The 27,589-nt window shown below is 36.6% G+C and overlaps 3 protein-coding genes across 4 annotated transcripts; 2 read left to right on the top strand and 1 right to left on the bottom strand.

Moving 5' to 3' along the window:
* On the top strand, positions 1-2,166 carry LOC119991520 (transcription factor MYB119-like). Its single transcript, XM_038837865.1, has 3 exons — positions 1-431; positions 550-676; positions 1,291-2,166. Exons 1-3 carry the CDS (start codon positions 1-3, stop codon positions 2,164-2,166), a joined length of 1,434 nt encoding a protein of 477 aa, XP_038693793.1.
* A 10,424-nt stretch (positions 2,167-12,590) lies between these two features.
* Positions 12,591-14,021, bottom strand: LOC119991519. The gene is made up of 4 exons (XM_038837863.1): positions 13,895-14,021; positions 13,476-13,567; positions 13,258-13,373; positions 12,591-13,167 (listed from the first exon to the last, which is right to left on the bottom strand). The coding sequence occupies exons 1-4, from the start codon at positions 14,019-14,021 to the stop codon at positions 12,591-12,593; spliced, it is 912 nt and encodes a 303-aa protein (XP_038693791.1).
* A 2,736-nt stretch (positions 14,022-16,757) lies between these two features.
* LOC119990614 (sodium-dependent phosphate transport protein 1, chloroplastic) lies at positions 16,758-23,788 on the top strand. Of its 2 annotated transcripts, none has more exons than XM_038836613.1 (11): positions 16,758-17,232; positions 18,778-18,885; positions 19,457-19,612; positions 19,817-20,032; positions 20,307-20,516; positions 20,796-20,933; positions 21,057-21,158; positions 21,263-21,328; positions 21,869-21,953; positions 22,514-22,706; positions 23,448-23,788. In XM_038836613.1, the coding sequence occupies exons 1-10, from the start codon at positions 16,831-16,833 to the stop codon at positions 22,609-22,611; spliced, it is 1,581 nt and encodes a 526-aa protein (XP_038692541.1). In that variant the 5' UTR covers positions 16,758-16,830; the 3' UTR covers positions 22,612-22,706; positions 23,448-23,788. The 2 variants fall into 2 exon arrangements, with proteins under 2 accessions (XP_038692541.1, XP_038692542.1); XM_038836614.1 differs by having other exon boundaries at positions 17,096-17,232; positions 18,764-18,885.
* Positions 23,789-27,589: the final 3,801 nt, after the last annotated feature.

Here is a 27,589-nt window from a genome sequence, read left to right as displayed (position 1 = left end):
ATGGAAGGAGGAGGAGGAGTTAATGGTGGTGGTGATGGTATTGGGTATCAAAATTACCAAACAAACCCTCCTATATGTCGACCCTCATGCCCACCTTTCTCAGCCATAGACAGGTTCTTGCGGGGTCAAAGCAGTCATTTCTCAACTCAGAAGAACTACAAAGAATCTGCTGTTTTTCTTAATGGGTTCTCTTCTTCTTTTTCTAGTACTGGTGGTGGTGGTGGGATTCTTTGGGATTGTTTTCAAGAAACAAATTTTCTTAATGGGTTTTATGGGGATAGAGAGAGTCTTGACTGGCCGCAAGAGAGAAACCCTAAAGAAGAAGTGAGAGTTGGATTGAAGAGTGGTTCAAATAAATGGGTAGGAAAGAGAGGTAAGAAAGGTTGTAATGAACCTCTGATCAAAGGACAATGGACAGATGAAGAAGACAGGTATATATGTGTATATATAAGTATATATGTGTGAAGTTTTTTGTTTCTTCAATTTTTTTAGTGAAGTTTCACAATATTGAAGTGTTTTTTTTGGGTATTTTTTTTGTGGTTTGTGAAGGAAACTAATTAGGTTGGTGAAGCAATATGGAGTGAGAAAATGGGCACAGATTGCTGAAATATTTGTTGGTAGAGCTGGCAAACAGTGTCGAGAGAGATGGCACAATCATTTGCGCCCAGATATCAAGGTTTTTGTTTTTAATTTTTGCTAATGTGATTTTTTTTTTTAATTTTTTGTATCATTTCATAGTTCGTTAGATAAAGGAATTTTCCATTTACTTTTGGAGCATTATATGGATTATATCTTAATTTCCATATATGTATATGTATGAAAGTATGGATATGAAGATCAACAAATATCTTAGGGCTAGATTCTCAGTTCTTAATCTTTTTTGTTGGTTAATTATTTAAGGAATGTGAGACCCTAAGTTTCAGTACTATCTAAGTTGACTTGCAATGCTTTATCTAATTTCTAGATATGATGGATTTACCTGGATTCAGATTCCATGCCTCTTCTATATCAACAATGTCAATAAAATATGAAAATTAAGATCTTGTGCAAGGATCATATATATCCATATATATCAAGGAAATCTTCTTGTTTGCTATCTTAGATCTTTCAATAATTACTTAGCCAAAAACCTGGACTTCATGATATGCATATTTTTCAGTATCAGGAAAGCAAGTCTGGTTCTAGACATTTTTTCTTGAACATTTACGTGCTAAGCTATGGCTTTCATTACATATCTTTTGCCTTATTGTGATGTTGTTTTCTCCATTGATGTGGATTGTATGTGTTCAGAAAGATAGCTGGAGTGAAGAGGAAGAGAGAGTACTAGTTGAAGCTCATGCCCAAGTTGGCAACAGATGGGCTGAGATTGCAAAGAGAATTCCAGGAAGAACTGAAAATGCAATCAAGAATCACTGGAATGCCACTAAGAGAAGACAGAATTCCAGAAGAAAGAACAAGCAATCGTCACAACCTGATAACCAAAACAGCAACAACAAGCCTCAATCATCAATTCTCCAAGACTACATCAGAAGCAAGAACCTCAGCAATAATGCTTCCACCACCACCACCACCACCACCACCACTACCACCACCGCCTCCACCACTCCGGCCAGCTCTTCCGCTATATCCGAGGACCCGTCAAGCCAATTCAACTACCTCCTCCCTGAACTATCCGAACCAACCACTGATGACTCTCCTCCACCATTGATTTCCCAAACATGTGATGATGAACTCTACTTCATGCAAAACTTCTTTGCTAATAACAACCGGCTGCAGCCACCCACTCATCATGATGATCATGATGCTCTTGATTTCTATCAAATCAACGGTGGTGATTACAATCTCAGCGATACTATACCTACTATTCCAAACCCAAATGTGAGTGCCAATGTGGTTCAACAAGAAGACGAGACTCCAAGAACCCATTTGTACTCGGACCTCTATCTCTCTTACTTATTGAATGGTGAAACTTCTTCATTGACTGCTTCACTTGATTGTGGTGGCTACATTAATAATGCTGCTGATCATGACATGAACATTGATTTGGTGATGGATGAAACAGCTGCTGCTGCTTCAACTGGAACGATAGAGATGGACTTGATAGAGATGGTGTCTTATTCTTCCCGGTTCTCTCAGGGAAGTAGTACTAACTCCAGTATCTTCTGATGCTGCCTAGCTAGCAAGGTTAAGTTACATTGGTAAAGTAGTAATGGGGTATCAAATCATTGGCCTAGTACTTTGATTTTATCGAAGTGGGTTTTTTAGAGACAAGTGGCATTTGTGTTTCTGTTTTCTTTTAGTTGGACTTTAATCATTTTCATTCCGGTGCCGTTTTCGTTTCTGTTTCTGTCTTTTGTCCCTTTGCTTGCCTCAGCAACTTCTGATTGGCAGTGGGTGAGAATTTGTATGTATGTCTGTGTGTGTTGTGTGCACATATATATATATAGATATTTGAACATTTACAACAATTGACTGTCCTATGTTTTTCATGATTGGGAATCTATTGCCTCCAAACATAGTTCCATGCATAAAACCATATCATGAAGGAATTTCATTGTTATTTATTTTCACGATCCATGTATATTTTATGTTGATTTTGCTTTATGATATGTCAGATCTTGGGGTTGACCATTTTGATAAGTGTTTACTAGTTAAACTACTTGTGAACTGGAACATATTTTTTCAAACCAAAAAAAAAAAGTAAATAGATTGTTTAGATTATTTCTAAGTTGCAAAGCAAAAATTTTATTGCGCTCAACTAGAAGAATTCGTTTGCAAATGAATAATTGTAAATGATATCGTATTAGAATTTAGAAGTTAAAACTACCTGTCCCACAGTGCGATTGTCATGGTGTGGGGACTCGCATTATAAGAGAGCCTCTACATCTAATTTGAATTTTGAAATGATCATCTTAGTCATATCATTTTTTTAAAAATATTTTGGCCGTTACGGAAAAATGGAATTCAATGGGGTTATAAAAGATATTTAAAGTAATTCATAAAAGGAGAAGATTCTTAATTAATTTAGGCAAATCTACCCTTCCCAGCTATCCCGCACAAACTAATAGAATTATTAATACATTACTCGATAATTATCTCCACCATTTGATGAAAAAGGTATCCTGAAAGATTACCTATATCCTATTTGTCTTAATTTGCAAAAAAATTGTTATTCATGTTCTGTGGCAATGTCCCACGACTGGGATGTCATTTGCTATAGTGCACCTGTATTGCTGTATTGCTGAAATTGACAATCTTATATTCATGTTTCCCAACATTCTGACAACCATGATCCAACTATTATCGGGTACAGATTTTGTTATTCTTGCTTGCACTTTATGGGGGTTGTGGCATAGGAGAAACTCTTTCATTCACAAAGGAGAGTTTACCCATCCAATGCAATTATTTGTCATGGCCAAGCAATCGGCATTGGCTGACATTCACACTAAAGTTATACCTTCTAATCAAGGGCATCTTTATCAATCGCTAATTGAAAGTGTTTCTAGTTCCAGTAGGTGGACACTCCCAAAAAATGGGCTATATCAAAGTAAATTGGGATGCAGGAATCAATATTCAGAATTCCATTATATGTTTTGATTGCCTAATCAAGGATGACCATGCCAGGTTTCTTGCTGCTTCGGCGAAGTCACAGTCCATTGATCTTCATTCAACTGATGCAGGGGCTGAGGCATTATTAGAGGTATATAGAGGTTGAGTTTGAAGGAGAGTTTGCTGTTATAGTGTGAGCTGTTTTGGGAGGATTAGGGTTCTTACAAAGTTGATGGAATGTAATACAAAAGGTCATTCAACTATTGATTATCATGCCTCTACAATGGATATTAAAAAATCGCAAAGAAACAGGTAAGCATGCTCTCTAGCAATATGATCACACCAACCTAGGTGAAGGGCTTGTGAAGCATAATACCCTTTCATACTCTTGGCACGGTAAAGAAGATGGGTCAGGTTCAGGGATTCCCCTAACCCCTTTTTTAGGCTCATTGTTCTGTTTAGTTTAAGAAGCACATGAGAGAACTAGGGCTAAAGGGCCATATAAAATGGACTTCCATTACTGGTATGGTGATAGAATGGACTTCATGGCTCGTGAGGTTTAGTGGGCCAACATTGTGTGAGCTCCTTTTTTTTTTATGTAAAATCAATCAGGTTTGGTGGGCCTAATGAACGAAGAGGATGAAGGTCATTCACGCTCAAACAGTCATAGGCATAATGCCCGAGTAAACACCTAAGAAAGGAAAACCCGAAATAAGATCTTGATTACTGGAACCCTCAAGGATACTTCCCGAAAGGTTCATGATGGAGGCATCGCTAAGAAGATCGAGGAGATGATGGACCACAAGATTGTGGCATGAAAGGGATAGGCTTTCATGAACGCAGAATGAGATAGTTCTTTAGCATCTCTATCAACCGAGACTATAACGCCCGGACCCAGAATGCGTTACTTTTGATACCATCTTAATCAAACCACTAATTAATTTAATCATTAAACCACCAAAAATTTCGACAGCACTTTCCCGTATTACGGAAGATGCCAACCTAGAGTACACGTGCAGCAATATCACAAATATGTTCACAACCTAGGTAGGGCCTCAGGCCATCTAACAATTCATATCATAAATAAGTTCTCAAGTCTAAGCAGGGCCTCAAGCCACCTAACAAATCATATCATCAATAAATTCTCAAATCTAAGCAGGGCCTCAAGCCACCTAAGAACCACATATAAATTCTCCACAAATAATAACATATATAATCAAGCAACCAACACAAGGAGCAATCCTGCATGCAAAATCAATCGTCAAGACACGAAGTCCACAACCCGATCCAGGAGTCCCAATCACACGAAGCACCCTCCCAACCTTCCAACCAACCATCGAATTGCGGTATCACAAAACACGCCTCAACCAAGAAAACAAGTTCGACAAAATACTAATAACAAAATCAAATTCTAAAACCATCTAGTCCTATTACTCTCCAGGGGCCTATCCATGTCACGCACACTCCTCCTGATCCGCAGCCCTGGTACCGAAACTAAACTCACCTGCGATGAGGGAATAAGGAAAAGAAAGGGTGAGCGAAAGACCCAGTTGGGAATAATAACGAATGAGTAATCAATAATAAAGCTGAAATATTATAGAAAGGCACAAATGTAACAATATGATAACTAACATCATGTACACCCAAAACATAAGTAGATAACAACACCATATGGGATCGGGATCCTAACTTGGCCCACCGACATCCCTATACTCATCGGGACCCTGAACAACCCAACAGCATCACCATATGGTGCCTCAAGTACATGTGAAATCCTGACTTGGCCCACCAGCATTGGACATTCCACATTTCACATCAATCAAACCTAGGAGATGCACGGGTCCATACCCAACATCTACCGTGCAACTACAATGCATGTCCAACATGGTTATGCAATGAAGCATACATACAACCTACATATATATACTACTAAATGATACATGTTCAAAAATAATTCATGCTCAATAAAAGACTAAACATGTAGGGTATGCAATATAACTCAAGTCATCCAACAAAGTAATACAATGGGGTTGTTCTCCCTTAGGGACAATTAAGACAAGAACGAAATCATAATGAGCAATGAGAAAAGTTAAACGTTCTTAATAGGAAGACATATTAAAAGAGAATAGCAAAGGGGTGAAATTTCTCTACCTCGCACTCCAAAATATAGTTATGTAAATCAATACTCAACCTTGAATTCTCCGACCTCAAATCAACCTATTATTCGGTAAACCCATCCTCCAATCAATATACAACAACTTCAATTTCATATATCTAACACAAATGAACCCAATAACTCAAGAAGCCATTACCTTTTCTTACCCAAGACTTTCCAAGTTCTTGAACTTCACCTATTCAAGCTTGCTACTCCAATCAACTATAGAATCTAGAAACACAATCATAAACAAGTCTAAATCAACCTATTAAATCACTAATTTTATCTAATTCAAAGATTATCCCCCAAACCCACAAAACCCTAGAATCCAAAATGCCCCAATCTCTAAATACTAGCTTTTAGATTTAGGAAACTTACCAAGGTTGTAGAAACAAGTAAAAAGAAGGGATTCAAGCTTCCTTTAGGCCTCAAATGATGTAGGAATGTGTGGATTTGAGTTTGGATTCGAACCTTGAAAGATTGGGACAAAGAGAGGAATTTAAGAATATGTAAGCTAGAGAGAGAAGTCATGAATCCAACTTGAAACAACTTGAAAGTAAAGAACCTTACCTTGGTTGATGATCTTGGGTGATGGAAATGAGAGATTTTGAGAGAAAATGGGGTTAGGGTTCGTTTAGGTAGGGTTATTTTTGAGAGAAATCGCGAAATGAGTGTTTTAAAAATTGAACCCACGCGTACTGGGCATGTCCAATCGATCGGACCCTCTCCCAATCGATCAGAATTGGCCACTTTCCATTTTTCCAGTGCCGATTTCTGATCGATTGGAGCCCAATTCCCATCGATCAGAACTAGCCACCTACACCCACTTGCACTACTTTTCACATATACTCAATTTTGAAAACCTTTCGTACACCCTCGATTCCCTCGGTATTAATTTCTAATGACTTTTACCCTTATATTAGACTTCAAACGTGTCTACACGGCTCAAATATATATATATATATATATACACACTCAACACTTATTGGTCCTACATAATTTCTAAAAGAAAAAGAAACTCGGGGTATTATAGAGACCCTCATTGCCAAAATGCCAGACTACTTCAAGGCCCCATCTTTGGAGAAATATGATGCAAAGACTGATCCCTTCGATCACATTATGAGGTTTAAATCAGTTATGGAGTTTTGGGGGGCTAATGATGTGGCACTCTATAGGGCCTTACCTGTATCTCTTCTAGGTATAGCAAGGACTTCATTTTTAAACCTATCTTGGCATGGCATCACCTGCTTCGGGATCCCAAACGTTCGTGATACATTTTGCAAGTGCTTGAAAATCAAGGAAGGCAAACCTTACCCTAATGAACCTCCGACATGGCATACATGAATCTTTGAGGGATTTCATCAGCAGGTTTACGTAGGAGTTAGGAATGTGTTGATGTTCCTAACCTCCAAGTCTTTATAGCAATAACAACTCTAGTTTTGATTGTCCAACTTGAGGTTTTTCAGGTTCACATGAGTGTTCAGATACAAAAGTTCACTTGGAAACTGTCAATAACTTTGTCTAAGAATGCAAAAATTAGCCATTAGGAATTAGCTGCCACTTTAGATTTAGTTATGCATCTTTTGGGCTCATTTTTTATGAATCGTATATCTTTCGTACTCATAATTGCATAAGTTGTGATTGCTTCTTTAAATTCTTCATTCCTATCAAACAACATACAACTCAAAAAGAATGTATACCTTTATTGTTTTTGAAACATTGACATTTACTCTTCTTTATAACAACAACATCTTTAAACTCAAGGTCCTCATTAGTGTTGCCTCCATAACTAACAGGATCAGAAGAATCCAAATACTCACTAAATGGTCCATTTGACTCACCACTAGGTTCATCATCGTCACTAACCTCAACATTCTCACCAACCTCAACACTACCACCAACCCCAGCATCTCCAGCATTCTTATTAGCATCAGCATCCTCTTGGTCACATTATTGCATAAGAGCCCCAGACTTTCTTCCTCTGCCAAAATTCTTAACTTTCTCTCTTGTAGCAATGATTTCTTCATCATCCTCTAAAGATTCATCTAAAGGGAGAAGTTCTTCCTCATTTTTTTTTTCTCCTTTCTCAACACTACTATCAACATTGTCTGAACTTGTTGGTACTTCCTGTAACAAATGCTGACAATAACTAAACAGAACACAATAACTAACAAGAACACAAAATCAATCACAGATCTTCTCACCCCAATTATCCGTTTAGCTATGCTCTTTCATATCACCATCGTGAGTGTATCCGCTTAGCTATGCTTATTTGCAAAAGCATTATCAACCGTGATACACATAATTTTATATATCACCACTCTTTAGTGATATTTTCTAATTGTTTACCAATGCCTTCACCTCTATGGTCCTCAATCATACTAAAACTAATAATCCTCTTATGCAGAATCCAACTTTTGTCAACAAGATACGCCATTATACACATGTAGCTTGTATTGCCGAAAGAAGTCCACATATCAATGGTGAGGCTAAGTCAGCCGATGGAACCTTTTAAAACCTCATTCAACTTCACCTTTTGAACATTGTATATTTTGAAGATGTCTCTAGCAAATGTGATACGCGATTGTACCTTAAATCAAGGCTACATAGATTTACACAACTGTTTGAATTTAAGGCTTTGAACAATCCTGAATGGGAGTTCAACACAAGTAATTCACTCAACCAGACTGTCCCGAATCATATTAGCATCAAATTTATGAAGCCATATTTTATTGATGGGGCTTATATCATCCCCATCATAATATATGGTGTAATTGTCCACTAGACCTTTCTGAGCCTGCAAAACTACGTACTTTTTTATGTGGCTATTCAAATTCTTGGAGTCATGTTTGTTAGGATTTTTCATGTGTTTAGCACCATAGTGGATGCATGCAGCTTGTAGGTCTTCCCCTTTTTTAACCTTTAGTTTCTCAAAATGCACCCTCGTTTTTGAACTATCTTTTCTTTTTGTAGGCTTAGTGGCAATTGAAGATGTGACATTGGTGACTCGAAACCCTAATATCCTCTTTAGAACTTTGTACTTCTTGTACTTTTTGTAGGTGGTGGAGGACCAATATTTATTCTTTTAGTTCTTACCATTTAAATTAAAACAATTTATATATATGCCCTAAAGGATTGAACCATGAATGCAATATATCATTGAATTCAAAGTATCAAATTGGCCTACAAAGTCGGATTGAGGGGGGAACCGGTTCACTAGTGAACAGGTTGATAACATGTTCACTTTATGAACCGTCAGATGTTTCTCTCTAGATCTGATGGTTCCACCTAAGACCACCTGTTTGTACACTCTCTCTCCAAATCAAACACAATACTGATCCTGAGTATTTTCAGGTTTCTCAGTTTCTCTCTTCTGGTTGTACTCTTTCTCTCCAAAATCAAATACAGAGATCACCGAAGCTTTTGATTTTGAGTATTTTAGGTTTCTATCTTCTTGTTCTACTCCCTCTCTCCAAAATCAAACACATAGATCATTGAAGCTTTTGATTTTGAGTATTTTTAGGTTTCTATCTTCTGGTTGTACTCTCTCTCTCCAAAATCAAACACATGGATGTTGAAGAGCTTCAAACATAGAGATGTTGAAGAGCTTTTATCGATTTCTCCTCAGCATCCCTTAACCAAACAAAAAGCAAAAAGAAAGAGGGAATAATAGGTTTTCCTAACAATGAATCACGTCTCAACGAGTTCTTTCTTAATTGAAGAAGACTCCCTTGTATTATTAGCCAAGATCTGTGTAAAATAAGCAAAGAAATATCTAATTCAACAACTGATTATTCTTTCTTCTCTAGATACAAGGTCAAGATCTAGTTGTTAGAGAGAGAATACAACCGAAGAGAGAGAAGTTAGAGATAAGTCATGAAATTAAAGATGCAGAGAGAATATAAACTGAAGAGAGAGAAGTGAGAAATTGAAGATAATTGAGATAAGAATGAATTTTTTATTAAACATAGTTATAACTGTGAGATATAAATCTTTTAATTTGATGGTGGAGAAGCTGAACAGGTTAATAACCAGTGCACTATTGCACCGATTCCCCCCTCAATCCACATAGTCAGCCAAAATTTGGCCTACAAATCCAGTCAAAATCACAACCGTCATGCATAATGTATATCTCTATAAATATCTCTGTTCTAAAAATATTCAAATGAAGCTATCAATGCAGCTTAAACCAATTAATGCAGGAACTGAGCTATACAAATTCAGGCCTTAGCAGTTAGCACTGTATCCCAATTTTCTAGGCATTCATCATATGCAATACTTGCTACGGCCATTACCTTTCTTACTTAAAATCTTCACAATTTTTTGTTTGTTTGCTATGTACAAGGCAAACTATGAAATATAAAAACCAAATACATATGGTGATAATGATTAAAATTAGAAGGACAAGCACATAATGATGATAAATGGGAGTAGATCGATATCGACTTGTTAACAACATTCAAACGAAGCATAGTCGAAGCCAGAAATTGAACAAAAACATGAGAAGAAAACCCACTCATAAACATGTCACACAACTAATTAATATTGGTATGGGCTAGTCCAAAAATAATATCACTTTGGCCCATGTGGAAAAAAAATTTGTAAGGGTCTGTCCCAAATTTTTTTTTTAGGGTTAGTAAGGTTAGTGAAGTTAGACCTTCATCTCTTGCATAGTTTTGAATCCAACATCAAAACTTTTATAAAATCTAACATGACAATTACAAGGTAAAAGGAGGATAAGGTGTCAGGTCTCAAGGTTAAAGTGTTTTGTAAAGTACTTTGAGTTTAAATATTAGTTAGGAAATTGGTATTCACACCTAATTTTTCAGTAGCTACACCTCCCTATCAGTGATCCCATAACTGGATGCTGCGTACTCCCACGAACCCATATACCCAAACGTTTCACTTTTTAATTTTTTTCTCATTTTTCTTCTCTCTTTTAATTTTCTGCCACTATAATCCAATTTCCTGCAGGCTTTTGCTTGTTTTGCTTGTTCTTTTGTTTGTCAGTGGGACCCGTGTCTAAAAATTAATTACTATAATAAAGTAAAATAATTATTTTATTGGGTCACATTAATACATGTTACATCTCTAATCTTCTAACAAAATACTTTCAGGGGGAAACTTAGAACGAGTATGTTGCATGTACGCATCAAGTTGTTCCATATAAGGCGTAGCCCATGCAGCTACACAATCATACCTGAAGTGTTTCCATTGATACATAATGGGAGGCATCGGGTAACCCTTTGTAAACGTAACCTGGACGTAATGATTATTATTTACGTGTCCGATAGCTCTAGCAACATGTTGATACAGTGGTCGAGGAGTTGATTGAAGTGGCAAATACGTCAAGCTCTGTAACTCAATAAGAACATGTAGAATGACATTGTACATCGAAGCAATCAAGAGACCCATGTCTGATATTGTCATCTAATGCTCAACCGCTGCTCCTCTATCTGATGCAAAGAAGTTCAATGAGTTATGAATACGATATGCTCGCTCTTCACTACCAAATATTACAACGTACTGATCGCAGAATGTGCTCAACTCTTCCATCAAGTTATTCCGGACGGTGGCTCATGCATCTTTGTCAAGACGAAGATAGACAGCTATCGCTCGAAAGTCGTAATTCAAATCAAGTATTACATCTTGTACTTGTTTGATGTAATCTTGCAATATAGGTGGAAATTGACGAACATAGCCATCTACGGAGTAGTTTATCCTTTCAGACCTTGAACTCATTTGTGTAGGGAGCGATGAGTATTATAGAGAGAGCAACTATTGTGTCTCGCTGTAGACAAATTTCCCTGAGTCGATGTGTCTGCCTTTTGCTTCGAGATGGGGTGTTCATAGGAATAACTGTGTCTACTTGGTTCTTGATCATGAATAACTACCTTTTGCTTGCTCTTCACTACCCTATTTTTTGTTGATGGGCATCCACGATTATTTGTTTTAACAACTGGTTCTTGAACAGAAGTTGTAGACGGTTTGATTATCTCCTCAACTTACTTAGCAGACTGAATTTACCCGGCCTTGATTGTTTCTTAAATTGTTCTGTGAACATTTGTACCTCGATGGCATGATCGATGTCATCATTGAGTAGAGAAACACATGGCGACAAGTCAAGTTTCCTCCAAAATGTATCAATAGAAGCAAGTGGTATAGGTCGACCATCATTCACATATATTGCAATCTCGTGGGCACATGAAAGACCATAGCATTTTTTATACTTACATTCACAGGCATATGAATCTTGTCCTACAACTTCATACCGCTCAAATTCAATCAAAATCAGATCCAACGCATAGATGGAAACAAATCCCCATACTTCTCAAAAGTGCTCGGTTTTGAATCAATGTTGTACGATATGTCTGCTTTTCTCTAGACTGGCTTTGATCGATGAAATCTGATTTTGGATGAGCTCATGAATGAAGGACACCGCTAACTTCAAGTTCGACTGTGTTGTTTCCAAATAGCGTTTCAACTTAGCATGCTGACTCTCCATTGTATTAGTAGTCTGGTTCTCGATATGCAAATAGCTATTGGTCCAAGCAGATACAAACATCTCCCTATATGGTGTCAATCATACAGTTTTGATGTAATTAACCATAGCTGGATCATTTTGTAAAATTACCTGCATATATGACAAATTGCATAGATACACTAACTCATTTTCTGACTCCAACAACGTCTTCCACATGAAGTAGAAAGAATTCCACAATTGCTTTTCTCCCAACAATGACTTGCAGTTCTTGAAAATGCTATTATAAATATGCCAGGTACATAGTAGTTCATCACATTTGGATACGACGGCACACGAGTTTATAAGCGTCAACTCTCTATCGATGACAATAACTCTTGGAGCAGTGCAGTCGTCCATTGTTGTCTACAAACACCTTAAAGCCCATGTGTAGTTGTCCTCTTTTTCTCCGCTAAAGTACACGAACGCCATGCAATATGTCAGATTTGTAGAAGCCACACCGACAATCTTGAGAAGAGGCATCCTAAATCCGTTTGTCTTATACGTTGCATCCATCAATAACACATGCGGGAATGCACGCAACAATTCTAATGAGCCTGGATGTGCAAAGAATAAATCTTCGAGCTCATTAGTTAAAGCATTGGTACGATGATAGAAAATGTACCCAGACTCATGTAGGAAGCTCATGAGAACCTGCATTTCGGATCTATCAGCTTTCTCGGCTGCCCGAATCTTTTTGCGTGCATTGTATATAGTATCAATTGTGGATGCATTGTCAGGATCACGGTTCTTCAACGAATTCAAGATATTTCGGGGCTTCACATAATTCTTTGACATATCTACTAGTATCTCATTTTCAATAGCAGATAGCTGACCGGCGTATGGGTCTCCCTCCATATATAATGTCGCGGCATGGTTATGCTTTCCACATTGCACCCTTAACATCCAATCATCATCTATTTTTAATTTCACTCCTTTCAATCTGAAAGAACAATCTATTTTTTTGGTGTCAATATATTTTGTCGACGGTTTTTTACTTCTGCATGTGCCATCGCCATCACATTGTAACTACAATGTGGGTCTCTTTCCAAATCCACCAATCTCTGACCTTTTAATGACGATGATAAATCTCAAACTACGTCCACTGTCTTGAACCCAATCAATTAAGGGTTGATGCGATTTGAAGACCTGAGGATATAGTAATTAAGAAAGTTAGGTCAAAAATTAAATGCAAACGTGTGAAATTTAACCCTAAAAAAAATTTCATGATAAATCGCAGCAACATCATACCATGTCGATGAAAAATTCATTTGTAACATCAACGTCAATATTGTCTTCACTTTCTTCCGCAGGTTCGTCTTCTTGTTTTATGAAAATATCATCTTGCCAACAATAGATATTCACCTTACCATATGCAAATAATAATAATATTTTATGAAAAAAATAAAAAATATATATATTTACTTCACTATCACTAGAACCACTTGACAATCGCAGATCTTCGGCCTAACTTCGTAACTGATCCAAATTCATGTTTTCTCTAAACTGGCAAAAATAAGATAGAGAGAATTGGAGAGCATAAAATAGAATTGGAGAGAATTTATTGATTAAAACAAGTAGAGAACATCTCTAATTATAATAAGAAAAAAATAACTGTTAATTTGAACGTTAAAAAATTGAGCCGTTAATTTAGCGGCGTTGCTACTTACCCCCTATATTACTTCTTACACCCCACATCATGTCAAACCACGTCTCTCCTTTCTCATTTGCTGCCACGCTCCCCTTTTGCATTAAATGCATGCAACTCTTTCTCCCAACAGACTTCTGCTTTCTCATTTAATGCACCTCTTCTTCACACACATCCACCACCCATTGCACCAACAGTGCGTGCTCTAAAACATACAAAACCGATCACTTTAAATTTACGGAAGCACTACATGTCTATAATTTTGGTATCCATAAGTGTCCATAATCTATGTGGCATAAGGAGAAGTGTGGGGGACCATTTAATACAAAATGGTCCCCCACACTTCTCCTCATGCCACCTAGATTATGGACACTTATGAACATCAAAATTATGAACATCTATCATTTTGGTTAAATTTATGTCAAAAATTTATTGTGAATCCCTTTTTTAAAACAATTTAACTTTTGATAACACCCAGACACAAATCACAATAGAGCATATTATTGATTTATTATAATTAATTAAGGCACCTAGTCCACTTTCGAGTACTAAAAATGACTTTTTAAATTTAATTTAAATTTTATTTTTATTACTGCAAACATAATTTATTTTTTTATTTTTATGCTTCAAATTTTTTTTATACATATATATGTTTTGATGCACTCGCTGATTTTCATTGGTTTCACTTATAGGCTGACTCTCTTTGTCAAATATTCAACTAAAATACAGACAAACAACATTTCAATACTCAAACAAATTATGTAAAATACACCACCGTGATTTCAGGAGGAATATAGAACGTCTACACTTAATAAATGCTTCTAGTTGTTCTGTGTACGGCGTGATCAATACAGCTACATAATCGTACCTGTATCTAAACCATTGAATCATAATGGGAGGCATTGGGTAACCATTTGTCAAGGCAACTTGGACGAAGTGATTATTGTTAACAAATCCGATAGTGATAACAACATGTTCATGCGGCGGTGGAGGCATTGATCGCCGTGGCAAAAATGTCAAGCACTGCTCAGAACTAAGAAGACGTAATATGACATTGTACATTGAAGCAATCAAGTGATCCATGTATGGCATTGTTATCCAGTTCTGAAGTGGCACTGGTCTATCTAATTCTCAGAAGTTCAATGAGTTGTAAATCGAACATGCCCTATCATAACCACCAAATAAATCAACATACTCTGACCAAAATGTCATCAACTCGTCATTCAAGTTTTGTCGGACGTTTACCCATGCATCCTTTCCAAAACCAAGTAATCTAGTAATAGCCTGGAAGCCACAATTTCCATCAGCTCTTACATCTTTTACAAATATAATGTAAGGATGCAATAAAGGTGGGAACTGACTAAGATATACATGCTCATGGGTAGTTGACCTCGATCTTGAAATCCTTTGCGTAGGAAGTGGTGGAGTAAAAGAAAATTGAGCTTAAAGCTGTGCAATATGCTATAAGGTGTTTGACACACAATAAACTAACACTAGAGAAAAAGCTGTTGAATTAAATTTAATCTAATAAATATAATTTTTATTTAAATTAATTTTTGGTATAAAATATAAATTATTTTTAAGTCAAATTATCAAAAAAAATGTTAAGTAAATAAATGCTAAGACAAATAATAAATAAAATAATAAAAAAGTGTAAGAGAATAATAATATACACGTGGATCCCATCTTTTTTATTAAAAAAAATAATAAATTCATAAAGTTGTAATGATTTGTGGGAGAAAGTCAAATCATGGTCTCCATTGATTTTAAAGAGAAATCATGAAGGCTCGAATCCCGAGAAAATGGGGTGTAAGAAGTAAAAATGGAGGTTTATATATCGTTACCCTTACAATTTATGAACTTTAGAAAAACATGATGTGATGTAGCAATGTGATGGGTTGTTTGATGTGATAGATTATATTTAAAATGTAATAAAATAAAAGAACAAATAATAAAATACAAAAAGTGTTAAAGTTGTTAAGGGTCCTACCGTAGGGTGGTGTACCTACGAGCTTAGACTTGGTGGATTTACATCCTATTAGTTATGATTATCTTATAATATAAATAATTTTTTGTGTATCTACATTTTTTTAAAATGATGGGAGATGCACTGGGCTACAGCCAATGCAGTCACCCCTCTCTCCGCCTCTGATCATACAATAACAAGTCTAATTTAATTAACTAATTTACCTAATTGTATCGCCAAAGATGGAGCAAACAAGAACGTGTTAATCAATGACCAGAGGTGCAAAATCAACAACCCAAATCACACCAGTAATTTCTCAGGTAAATTCATTCCCTCTCTCACTCCAGCGAAGGTGAGAAGTCAACGGCTTCTTCGATTTAAATTGTCGACAGGTTACAATTCTCCATACCAAGTTTCAACCTCTGTATTATCGAGAGAGGAATTACCTTAAGTTAGCTTTGTAAATGAGTGGAAATTGTAAAAGTAAATTAATATTAGTAATATGTAAAATTGTAATTTAATTTATTTTCCTACACCCGATAAATCGAAATCATATAACCCGAGAGTCGGAGACCCGATCCTATTAATGATTAGTGGCCGGGGTAGAACGTTGACCGATAATAATAATTTCAGCAGACCCGATAAGCTCCTGGTTGGGCCGGGGTTAAGCACCCGTTGTACACCCATTCCTCGAGTTTGAAGTTGGTTTTTCGGCCTTTTGGGGTCCAAACAGTCTGATGATAATAGTGGGCTATTTAGGCCTCGGTCTCGAGACTCATTTGGGTATGAAACTGATTTCGTTTTTCCGTTATTTAACCAGACAAAAAGTCCCCTTACCCTATCAGAACTAGGATGATCTATGCATTGCCACGTGTCGTGACTAGCACCAATCCACTAAATATCCATGGATTCCCCGTAATAAAAAATCTTTTTCAGAGGCTCTAGAAACTGTTTCTCTTGGTGATGAGCTGAGAGGTTCGCTTTCTCCCGCCATGAACACCAAATCGCTTCTGGACTCTTTCTATCCCCATCTTTGGTCGAACCTGCCACCCGACATTTCTTCCCGAAACAGAACCTTATCTACCGAGTCATACCTGAAGTACCCGTTTCTGTTCCGGGTCCGGGTTCACTCTCAGGAACGTTGTTTCACTTTTCGGGTTTCGGGTCGGACAAGGAGCGGAAGAGTATGGGCGGATGTGAAATCAGAGCGTTATGAGATATCGGAGACGGTCCCAGAATCGGTGAAGTCAAAGGACTCGTTTGAAAACGAAGGCGTTTCGGTGAGGGATGAAAGTGAGTTGGAGAGTTCGGTTCCGTGGTGGGAAGAGTTTCCGAAGAGATGGGTCATCGTGATTTTGTGTTTTTCAGCTTTCCTTCTCTGCAATATGGATAGAGTAAGCGCTCCTTCGTTCTGTAATAGCTCTAGCTCGCTTACTAATTACTATTTTTGGAGGGTTAAGTAGCAGGGGAGACCAAATAAAGAATCCATACCAGTTGATGTTTTAAGTTCACATTTAGAACAAAAAGTTGCAATTGATGTTTGCATGCATCTTTAATTTGTAGCATAAACACGCAGTAAATAAAGCCTTAATCGTTAATCTTGAGTCAAATATTACTTTCCAGTTCATACTAGAATCATCCATTTTCAGATTTGTTAATGTTGAATTCAGTGTCGCAACCGGGGTCACGACGCAGTCCGACGTTTGAAAGGATGAAAAATGTTTAGAGTCGTCACCAATTGATTTAAGTTGCAATTGGACACCGTAAAAAAAACCTGCGAACCAGAGAAAAGGGTACAGGGATCGATTGAGTGTGGGGAAGGTGTTAGGCACCCCACAACCAGGTTTTTAAACCTAAGAGGGTCAAGCCCATATGATTAAACTGATTGGCTACGGTTACTTCTTTTTGTATGATTAATTGTTTGTTTCCTTTATATGGCAGATATGTTGATTTATTTTGTTGTGGTAAAGTATTTGTCATCTCATACATTTACACTCACTGTAGCCTACCAGCTGGGCTCTACCTTTAGTATTAGAGAGGGTTGACCACTATTCTCGTGAGATTTCGTCTCCGCATGGGTAGTGGAAGATATCCTCACTGGATCGACTTCCCTTAAAAGTTAAGGGAGGAGCTTTTGTCCCAATAGTTGGGATTTTAAAAGCAACATGATCTGGGACCTCGCGGAATAGTTAGAAAAACTTACCCAAGCACTTTATAAAGCCCTAGATCCATGTCCGAAACCTCCAGAAATTTAGGTTACCCCGTGTAATGGCATATTCTATTTTTGTGTGATTTATTCATTTGTCGTTGATGTTTTGTTTTACACATTTTTAATTGTAATTTCCATTATTGGTTTCTTCTCTCATGCATTCACGTAGGCACAGTCATTGTCAATGATAATCAAGACATTGGTCAAGATGGTAGTGGACACAAGCAAATTAGCTCTTCATGAAATGGGCCAACAAATGTTGAACATAGGTTGATATGAATTGGGCTAAGATATGAGTATTTGTGGGCTTAAGAATCCAAGAAAGAGAATATTTATGGGCTTATAGGTACAACAAATGTGTTTTTTTTGCATTTTTGTGTTTTTTCTCATTTTTGTATTTTTTTGTATTTTAGCCGGACGAAAATCGGGTACTACATTCAGTTATTACTGCAATTGCGGATGGCAACTAGATTGTTGTTTCTTTCTATAACACCGTACTCGTTCCTGTCATTGGCATTAATTCTATACACAAAACATACAAATGTTTTTAGTTAACTAGTTGTTTTGTTGGTATTATTTATTTGTGATTTTTTTCATTGCGATTATTGACTAGAAAATGAAAATATAGTTTTTTCTTTTGCAATTTGGTAATCTGGAGTAACAATTGTGCTGGTCTATAATATATTCAAAGTCATTGAGTCAACAACTTTGAACAGGTTTTGTTTTGCAGGTAAACATGAGCATTGCTATACTACCCATGTCTGCAGAGTTTAACTGGAATCCAGCAACTGTTGGTTTGATACAATCTTCTTTCTTCTGGGGATACCTCCTTACCCAGGTAAAAAAGCTTTCTCTTAGTTGTCTTATGCTTTTCTTGCATCTTAATGTACATGTTGGTATTATGTGGCCTAATACTTGTGATCCTGCAATTCACTACTAAGGTTCATTATGTAGGCAACCCCAAGGGGTTGGCCGTTGGCCAAGTTGGTTCCTGACATTCCATGAAACTCATGGGTTCTAGGTTCGAAATCTCTCGCCAACACTTTGGGGCCAAACCCCTGCTAAAATGCTAGTGAGGTATTTTAATCCCATGTAAACTTCTGATAGTGCAGTGCACGGGTTCGAGGGTTTACTCCTCCTGGTGGGTCCATAGGGCCTTCCTTGGAGAGGTTTCAACGATATACAAAAAAAACTTCATTATGTGGGCCTTGAGTAGAGAAGAAGCCTTTTTTAGTTGACCGTGTTCAGAAAATTTAATTTTTTATGTTTTGCATTTTATTTGTTCTCACACAAGGGAAAGAGTTCTTGTCCATCATCATTCTGGTTAAAGATATTCATAGTTCACATGACAACATTATATATAGTGTCTTACCTTTTCTTCTAACTTAACTTTTTCTTTTCAAACACAGATTGCTGGTGGCATATGGGCAGACACAATGGGAGGGAAGCGGGTCTTAGCATTTGGGGTGGTTTGGTGGTCCATTGCTACTATTCTCACTCCTATTGCTGCTAAAATTGGGTTACCTTTCTTACTCGTTGTTCGAGCTTTCATGGGTGTTGGTGAGGTTGGTCTTCTAATTTTTAATCAACTTTTGTCAGTTTCCTGATATGGAATTCTAAAAGAGGAAAGAATGAAAAGGTTTTTGTCTCGCAGAATATAATAATTTGATTGGCTTTATACTCTGCTTATATTTTATGTGATTAGCGTAGAATTTCTGTTTTTTAGGTATTTGTTCCCTAGTTGTTCAGTTGGTCTCATTCTCTTTCAGGGTGTTGCTATGCCTGCCATGAACAATATTCTGTCTAAATGGGTTCCTGTATCAGAGAGGAGTAGATCATTAGCCCTTGTCTATAGTGGGATGTACCTTGGTTCGGTCACTGGCTTGGCCTTCTCCCCATTTCTAATACATCAGTATGGTTGGCCATCTGTCTTTTTCTCCTTTGGTTCTCTGGGAACAGTTTGGCTTGTTTTGTGGCTAAACAAGGTAACTTCTGCACCATTGTCTATCTTTCTTGGCTTTTTAACCAATGTGTTCTTTTTCTAAGGCTTGATGGAATTCACTGAGATGCCGGGGGATTGCAAAACATTCATGCCATATGAAAACTTGCTACTTTATGAGCATGGATTGGAAGCTTAATATTATGCTTTGGCTTTAGTTTTTTTCTGTGGATGAGATTCAACATCTCTGAAGTACATTTTTTCTCTTCCTTAAATACTGTCTTGCTAAACCTTTTCTTTTTCATTCTTTGCTGCTCTAGGCACACAGTTCTCCTCTTGAGGATCCTCAACTGCGGCCTGAAGAGAAGAAGCTGATTCTCGGAAGCAGAGTATCCAAGGAACCTGTGAAGATGATACCATGGGGATTAATATTGTCTAAGGCACCCGTATGGGCCCTAATTGTTTCTCATTTCTGTCATAATTGGGGGACATTTATTCTTCTTACTTGGATGCCAACATACTATAATCAAGTAAGTTTTTTTGCCACTTCTGCTCCAATTCTTTGGGCTGTTGGAACAAACAACCACTTTAATTGTCTTTGCTAGGATTTTGACTTTACATACTACAAACTAATGGTACATTCATTAGGAATCATCCTTGGGTGGTAAAAGCATATAACTGTTCATCCAAGAGAGAGAGAGAGAGAGTCCACATCTTGCTCCACCCATGGACTAGGGCTGTTCCATATTCAATTTGTGTCTTTTTTTTTGTTCTTTTATTCTCTATCAATAGTCGTTGTATCACTGTAGGTGCTAAAGTTCAATCTCACAGAGTCTGGCCTCTTATGTGTATTGCCTTGGCTTACAATGGCAATTTCTGCAAATGTTGGAGGGTGGATTGCAGACACACTTGTGAGCAAAGGTTTTTCAGTCACGACAGTTCGCAAGGTATCGCAGCACTTATCTGGTCAATCTTTGCTAGTTTTGCTTATCCACTATAGCATATAGCTAAGGTTTCTTTCTTCAGTTGGTTGAATAGTTATACAAAATGCTAAATCGTAACAATTGCAGATCATGCAAACAATTGGATTTCTTGGCCCTGCTTTCTTCCTGACTCAGTTGAGCCACGTCCATTCCCCTGCAATGGCTGTTTTGTGCATGGCGTGCAGTCAGGTTTGCCTGTGTTTGTAAATACACGAAAATGACGCAAACAAAACATTTGCATTCATCTTAGAAACATTATACAGCCTGACTAAAATTCAATCTCTCTGAAATAGGGTACTGATGCATTTTCACAGTCTGGTCTATATTCAAATCATCAAGATATTGCCCCTCGCTATTCTGTAAGTATTGATTTTTTGCTATGTTGTTAATGTAATGAATGGTGGGTGAAATACTAGTTGTTGTATTTCAAATAGTGCCCAACTAACTCATTTCTACATTGCTTGTAAATCCAGTAACAGGCCAATCTCTCATGTTAGAACTAATTTTTGTATAATGAAGGAAGTTTGACTGCCAGAACATATGGTTACAATGGCTCTAATATCATATTGAAGGATCATTCTCATCTCTATAATATCATACAAGAACTAAAATTTGACATGCCATAGAAGTATTATTCCAAACCTACATTTGAAGGAGTTCGAGGTTAATTCTAATAACCTAAAATTCAATCAACTTTGGGTTGATTATTCATTACGATTTTTAGATCATAACACATGCATTTCAAAAGTTTTAACTTGATAGAATAAGTGCAACGGTATTCATCTCTAATTCCATTGACGGCCCATTGAAAGTCATTCTAATAAGTTTCAAGTTTCAAGTTTCATGGGGTATACATTTTGTTTAACGGATCTATCTTTTCTTTATGATTATTTTCTTAGGGAGTATTGCTTGGCCTCTCTAACACTGCTGGAGTTCTGGCTGGGGTGTTTGGAACTGCAGCAACTGGTTACATCTTGCAACATGGTAAGAATACGTACCCTGCTTTTGTTGGCTGCTGGTAAGCTAGTACAAAAATAGCCCGAAAACCATCTATGCCTGCATAGTTAAGAATTTGAACCATCTACTATCATTATTGAACCTGTGGTTATGCTTAAGCTACTGCTGTGAAAAAGAAATCAGTACCGAGCCAAATTTGACCAAGGTGGTTCAAGGTTGGCCATTGAGGTACAGGCGAATATTTCTTGCATGTGGTTTGGATTCACTATGCCACATATAGCAGAATTAATTTGTTGCTGATGTGTATCTTATGATGCTAATAATACTATGATGTATTTGTATTTGTCGTGGTCCTGATTGTCAACCTCTGCTTTAAGTAACTGTATCATCCCAGACACTGAAAGTGGCTACTTTAACTAATTAGGAAAGACAATATGCAAACACTCTTGATCGATGATGTTGGAAAGCCTAGAGTTTTCACTTGAGCATAATGAATTGCTTTCAATTCCATGTCTACCCTTATGTCCTGTCTTGATTTCTTTGCAAGTCATATGAGTAAACGGTCGGCTATCCACTTGTATTTTCAGGTTCCTGGGATGATGTATTCAAAGTTTCAGTTGGCCTCTACTTGGTCGGAACAGTCGTGTGGAACCTCTTTTCAACTGGTGAGAAAATAGTGGACTAGGAATCGGATTCGGATCAGTTTATTCCAATTAAGTCAAACTCGCCTGAGCTTCGGATCAAGGGGTTTTATTAATTGAACAAAGAGATACAATTGAGGAGAGAAGCCATAGCCGGCTCCAAGGGGAGGCCAGACAGGCAGTCGCCTAGGGCCTCTCATGGGGGAGGGACCTCACTTTTCATTAAATTGTATATCTTTTTAGGTGTATATAGACAGTACAATGTATTTGTCAATTGATATAAGAAAAAAATGGATTAGGAGGCTCCACAATTAGTTTCAAATTGTAGAGTCTACAATTGGAATCCAATGGCTTGAGAGATGTGCCACATCACACTATATTTTTGTTTTTTCATTTTTAAAATTTGTATGTCTTTTTCTTCACCATTGAATATAAATTGTAGACTCTAAGGAATTGCGGAGCCCCCAAATCAGAAAAAAAAAATCCTAATATATTGTTATTTAAGAAAACAAGCCCATTAACCCAAACACAAAATGACACGCCATCACATATATAAAAATTAAAAAGTGCAATTCATTGACCTATAACTTTGATTGTGGTAACAAATCAAATCCGAACTGTACAAGTGAGGCCCCTCCCCCATGAATTATTTGGTTTAGCGTTATTTGGTTTCATTTGATATAATAAATTTATAAGTTTGAGTCGCTTAATTTATTGGATATTGGTGATAATTTATTTGTATTCAAGAACTAATTATATTGCATTTTGAATTTATTAGATATGCTGGATTTCATATTTATAAAAAAAAAAATTATTTTAGGTAATGAGGGCCTCAGTTTCTTAACTTGTCTAGGGCCTCCAAAATGCTACAGACGGCCTTGAGAGAAGCAAGAATTTTTCTGTTGGCTCTTCTGCATGCTCAGAGCTGGAAGTTTAAATTTGTAAGGACCTCTGCCTCTGGCACATTATACCAAACAATGCATGATCTCACTTATGCAAGAACATATTTGTAAGTTAAGGCGGACTGGAGGACAGAACATGTAAATGTTGTATATTCAATAAGTATAGCTTAATTTTTTTTGTATTGCGTTTGAATCTCTTATTTCAAACTACAGAACATGTAAAATGTTGTACATCCTATTAAAATTTCTTTTTTATGGTATACCTACTTGAACAGTACAGTAGGGTTATTCTCCTAATCCAATTGTGTTTGGAAATCAAGGCTTTCTCGTCCTTTCAGTGTGTTTGGATTGAGAGATTTAGGGAGGGGAGAGGAGGGGAAGGGAAAGGAGACTATTTTTTATTTTTCTCATGTTTAGATAGATAAAAAAAGGGGGGTTTTTTTACACATAAGGACAAAATGGGTGAGTTGTATTCCAATAAGGACAAATCAAAAAAAAGTTTTGAAATAAGGACAAATGTTATAAACTTACAAAAATACTCTTGTATTGTAAAAAGAAAATGACAAAGAGCCCAAACTTTTTGTGGCTCAAAGATCTCAAATCTATGTGGCTCTTAGTGGTATTGTCATGTCACATGATATGTCATGATCCAAGGTGAAAAGTTTTTAAAATTTGAAAGCCTCTCACAAATACCTATTTTCTTTCCTCTCACCCTCACACTCACGTCCACGTTCTCTCTCTTCCTCTCTCTTTTTTCTCTCTTTCTCCCCAATTGCAGGAAACGAAGGTCCACCATCTGACAACCGATGAGGGTCGCCAAACTACCGATATGAAGCGTAGGAGCACCATGACTCTTCCCTAGTCGTCATTTGCTGCCAATAGCCGCCTATTTCATCGGAATCTTGCCTTAAAGTCATGGCCAATGAAACTTTTAGTGCCCGATCCTGCCACTATAGGCAACCTCTCCACTAACCACCATCACCGTTGAACTTGTCTTGTCGAACTCTTTATGTTTCAACCCATGGACGGCTTGAATAGTCGCCGGAAAGTGAAACCCATTTATGACCTGGTTGTAACCCATTTTTGGAGCCATTGACCTGTATATTTTTGTTCTGCCTTCATGTTATCATTGTGGAGTGGATTTTATTTTGGAATTTATTAATTTTAATGTCATTCAGCTGTTTTTAATCTCATACAGATTGTTATTCCATTTTTTTATGATTATTCCACTATTTTTAATTATCAAGCAGATTGTTATTCTACTGTTTTTAAAATCAAACAGATCGTTATTCCATTGGTTTTGATGTCATTACACTGATTTTTATCCTTGAATGCAAACCCCATCTCAACAGCTATTGCATGCTCTTGTGTTTTGTTATTTGTTCCATGATTTCTTAACTTGGGAATCGCTAATTCCATTGATTAAATCAATGGAACTTAGTTATTCCATCCATTAAATTAATGGAACTTAGTTGTTTCATTGATTAAATCAGTAGAATTTAACTAATTCAATTGTTGGTGTACTTTGTGAGGATATATTGTAATCCTTTACCTCTGATTATCAAACTTAGCCTCAAATAGCCTTGTTTATTTTCCATCATGGCAAGAACAAAGTGGATAATAGCTGTTAGTTTGTGAGAAGAATAAAAATTCAAATCCAATTATGTTATTTTTCTACCAATTCGTCTACATGTTTAATAGTGGAATTGTCAAATTCATTGTTAAAAATCAATGGAATGATTAAATCCGTTGTTTTGAATTAATAGAATATTTAATTTCAATGTTTAAATTAGTGAAATAGCTAAATATGAATTCAACAATCAAGGCTTGAAATGTCTAGTCAATGTGAAAACACAATAAAACAAATGGGAGAACTCCATTACGATGACAGTACAAATATTATTCAATGCATTTATCTATGTCAAACTAACAAAAAATGACAATGAGCCCAAAAATAACGAAAACATTTTTTTTCTTATGATATAATCTTCATCTTTAGAGGTGTAAATGACAGCGAGGTCATTGTTCTCAGCTTTGCCTTTTTTCACTCTTCTCCCATGCTTTAATTCGTGACATCCTCTTCTTGACCGGTTCAGGAGCCTCTGTCATAGAATAGCTGAATTCATTGTTAAAATTAATAGAATAGATAAATTCATTATTTTAAATCAGTGGAATAACTAAAACCATTGTTTTAAATTAGTAGAATACCTAAACCCATTATTTTAAATTAGTGGAATAGCTAAATTCTTTGTTTTAAATCAGTGGAATGACTAAAGACATTGTTTTAAATCAGTGAAATAACTAAAACCATTGTTTTAAATCAGTGGAATAGCTAAAGCCATTGTTTTAAATCAATGGAATAGCTAAAGTCATTGTTTTAAATCAGTGGAAAAGCTAAATCCCTTATTTTAAGTAAGTGGAATAGCTAAGGTATTGTTTTAAATCAGTGGAATAGCTAAAGTCATTGTTTTAAATCAGTGGAATAACTAAAGCCATTGTAAATCAATGGAATAACTAAAACCATTGTTTTAAATCAGTGGAATAGCTAAAGACATTGTTTTAAATAAATGGAATAGCTAAAGTCATTATTTTAAATCAGTGGAATAGTCAAATCCTTGTTTTAAATCAGTGGAATAACTGAATACATTGTTTTAAATCAGTGGAATAACTGAAGTCATTGTTTTAAATCAGTGGAATAGGCGAATCCCTTGTTTTAAATTATTGGAATAGCTAAAGACATTGTTTTAAATCAATGGAATAACTAAAGCCATTATTTTAAATAAGTGGAATAGTTAAATCCCTTGTTTTAAATAAGTGGAATAGCTAAAGACATTATTTTAAATCAGTGTAATAGCTAAAGCCAATATTTTAAATCAATGGAATAACTAAAGTCAATGTTTTAAATAAGTGAATTAGCTAAAGCCATTGTTTTAAATCAGTGGAATAGCTAAAGCTACTATTTTAAATCAATGGAATAGCTAAAGCCAGTGTTTTAAATCAGTGGAATATCTAATTCCATTGTTTAAATCAATGAATTAGCCAAGGCCATTGTTTTAAATCAGTGAAATAATTAAAGCTGAAACTCTATATAACCCATTAAAAAACAATAAACATCCACCAAAATATTCCATCGAAATTATCAAAATACCACACGATCAAAGAAAACAAATCAATTAACATCAACCAAAAAAATAAATTCCAAAAATAAAAGCTTTGAACTCACAAATGGGTTTTCACTTTTCGGTGACTATTTCGGCCGTCCAAGAACTGACATTTGTAGAGCTTGTCAAGGCAAGTTCAACGGTGGTTGTGGTTAGCGGAGGGATGGCCTATGACGGTCAATCGGGTTACAAAAGTTTTGTTGGCCATGACTTCAAAGCAAGATTTGGGTGAAATAAGCGGTTATTGGAAGCAAACAAAGGTTGGGGATGCGTCATGGTGCTCCGGCGCTTCAGATTAATGGTTGGTGGCCCTTGATCGGTGGCCGGGCAGAGGTTCGTGAGCTTTGATAGTGAGGAGAAGAGAGAGGCCAAAGAGAAAGAAAGAGAGATAACGTGAGAGTGAGGGGATGAGAGAGTGTGTGAGTATTTGTTTTAAATTTACAAATTTTAAAATTTGTCTCACTTGTACACTTAGCAATCTAGTCAGCTTGCCACCTAGATTTGGGCTCTTTTGGGCTATTAAATTTTGGACTACCTAACACTATTGGTTATAAATAACACAGGTTACTTTTTTCTTCCTCCTCTTATTTTCTCTCCCTTATTTTCTCTTATTCTTCCTTCACGTCGGACATTGGAAGTTTGCCGTCCAACCATTGTTTTCAACAAACAAACCATCAAAATGAAGCTCTAGGTTAGCTCGACCAAAGCCCAGTCATCACCGACCGTCGATTATCACTTGAGTCGTCGAAAAAGTTTCGTGAAATCACAACCACCATTTGAAAAAAGAGTGATATCCGGCCAATACGGCTAACACCGACAACCATCAACACCCTCAATCAACTCCACAAAGCAAGGCGCATCACCTTTGAGGTTTTATTGCTTTTTCGAACTCTTTTTTTTATTATGAAATCTATAGATATTACATCTATTTTGGATATGTTATGATATGTTATTTGTTT

The sequence above is a fragment of the Tripterygium wilfordii genome, chromosome 22 (genome assembly GCF_013401445.1).
Source record: "Tripterygium wilfordii isolate XIE 37 chromosome 22, ASM1340144v1, whole genome shotgun sequence".
Lineage (NCBI taxonomy): Eukaryota > Viridiplantae > Streptophyta > Magnoliopsida > Celastrales > Celastraceae > Tripterygium > Tripterygium wilfordii.
Note: the sequence above shows the minus strand (reverse complement) of the source record. Positions and strands in the feature narration are given on the sequence as shown.

Bases quoted from the DNA above. Each gene is read 5' to 3' on its own strand.
- LOC119991520 (XM_038837865.1), top strand. From the start codon at position 1: ATGGAAGGAGGAGGAGGAGTTAATGGTGGTGGTGATGGTATTGGGTAT. The intron at 432-549 runs GTATATATGTGT...TGGTTTGTGAAG, and splicing joins TGGACAGATGAAGAAGACAG to GAAACTAATTAGGTTGGTGA. The intron at 677-1,290 runs GTTTTTGTTTTT...GTATGTGTTCAG, and splicing joins ATTTGCGCCCAGATATCAAG to AAAGATAGCTGGAGTGAAGA.
- LOC119991519 (XM_038837863.1), bottom strand. From the start codon at position 14,021: ATGAGAAAGCAGAAGTCTGTTGGGAGAAAGAGTTGCATGCATTTAATG. The intron at 13,374-13,475 runs GTATGATGTTGC...CTATATCCTCAG, and splicing joins ATGAATTTTTCATCGACATG to GTCTTCAAATCGCATCAACC. The intron at 13,168-13,257 runs GTAGTTACAATG...TTGTTCTTTCAG, and splicing joins TTTGGAAAGAGACCCACATT to ATTGAAAGGAGTGAAATTAA.
- LOC119990614 (XM_038836613.1), top strand. From the start codon at position 16,831: ATGAACACCAAATCGCTTCTGGACTCTTTCTATCCCCATCTTTGGTCG. The intron at 17,233-18,777 runs GTAAGCGCTCCT...TTTGTTTTGCAG, and splicing joins TTCTCTGCAATATGGATAGA to GTAAACATGAGCATTGCTAT. The intron at 19,613-19,816 runs GTTGGTCTTCTA...ATTCTCTTTCAG, and splicing joins CTTTCATGGGTGTTGGTGAG to GGTGTTGCTATGCCTGCCAT.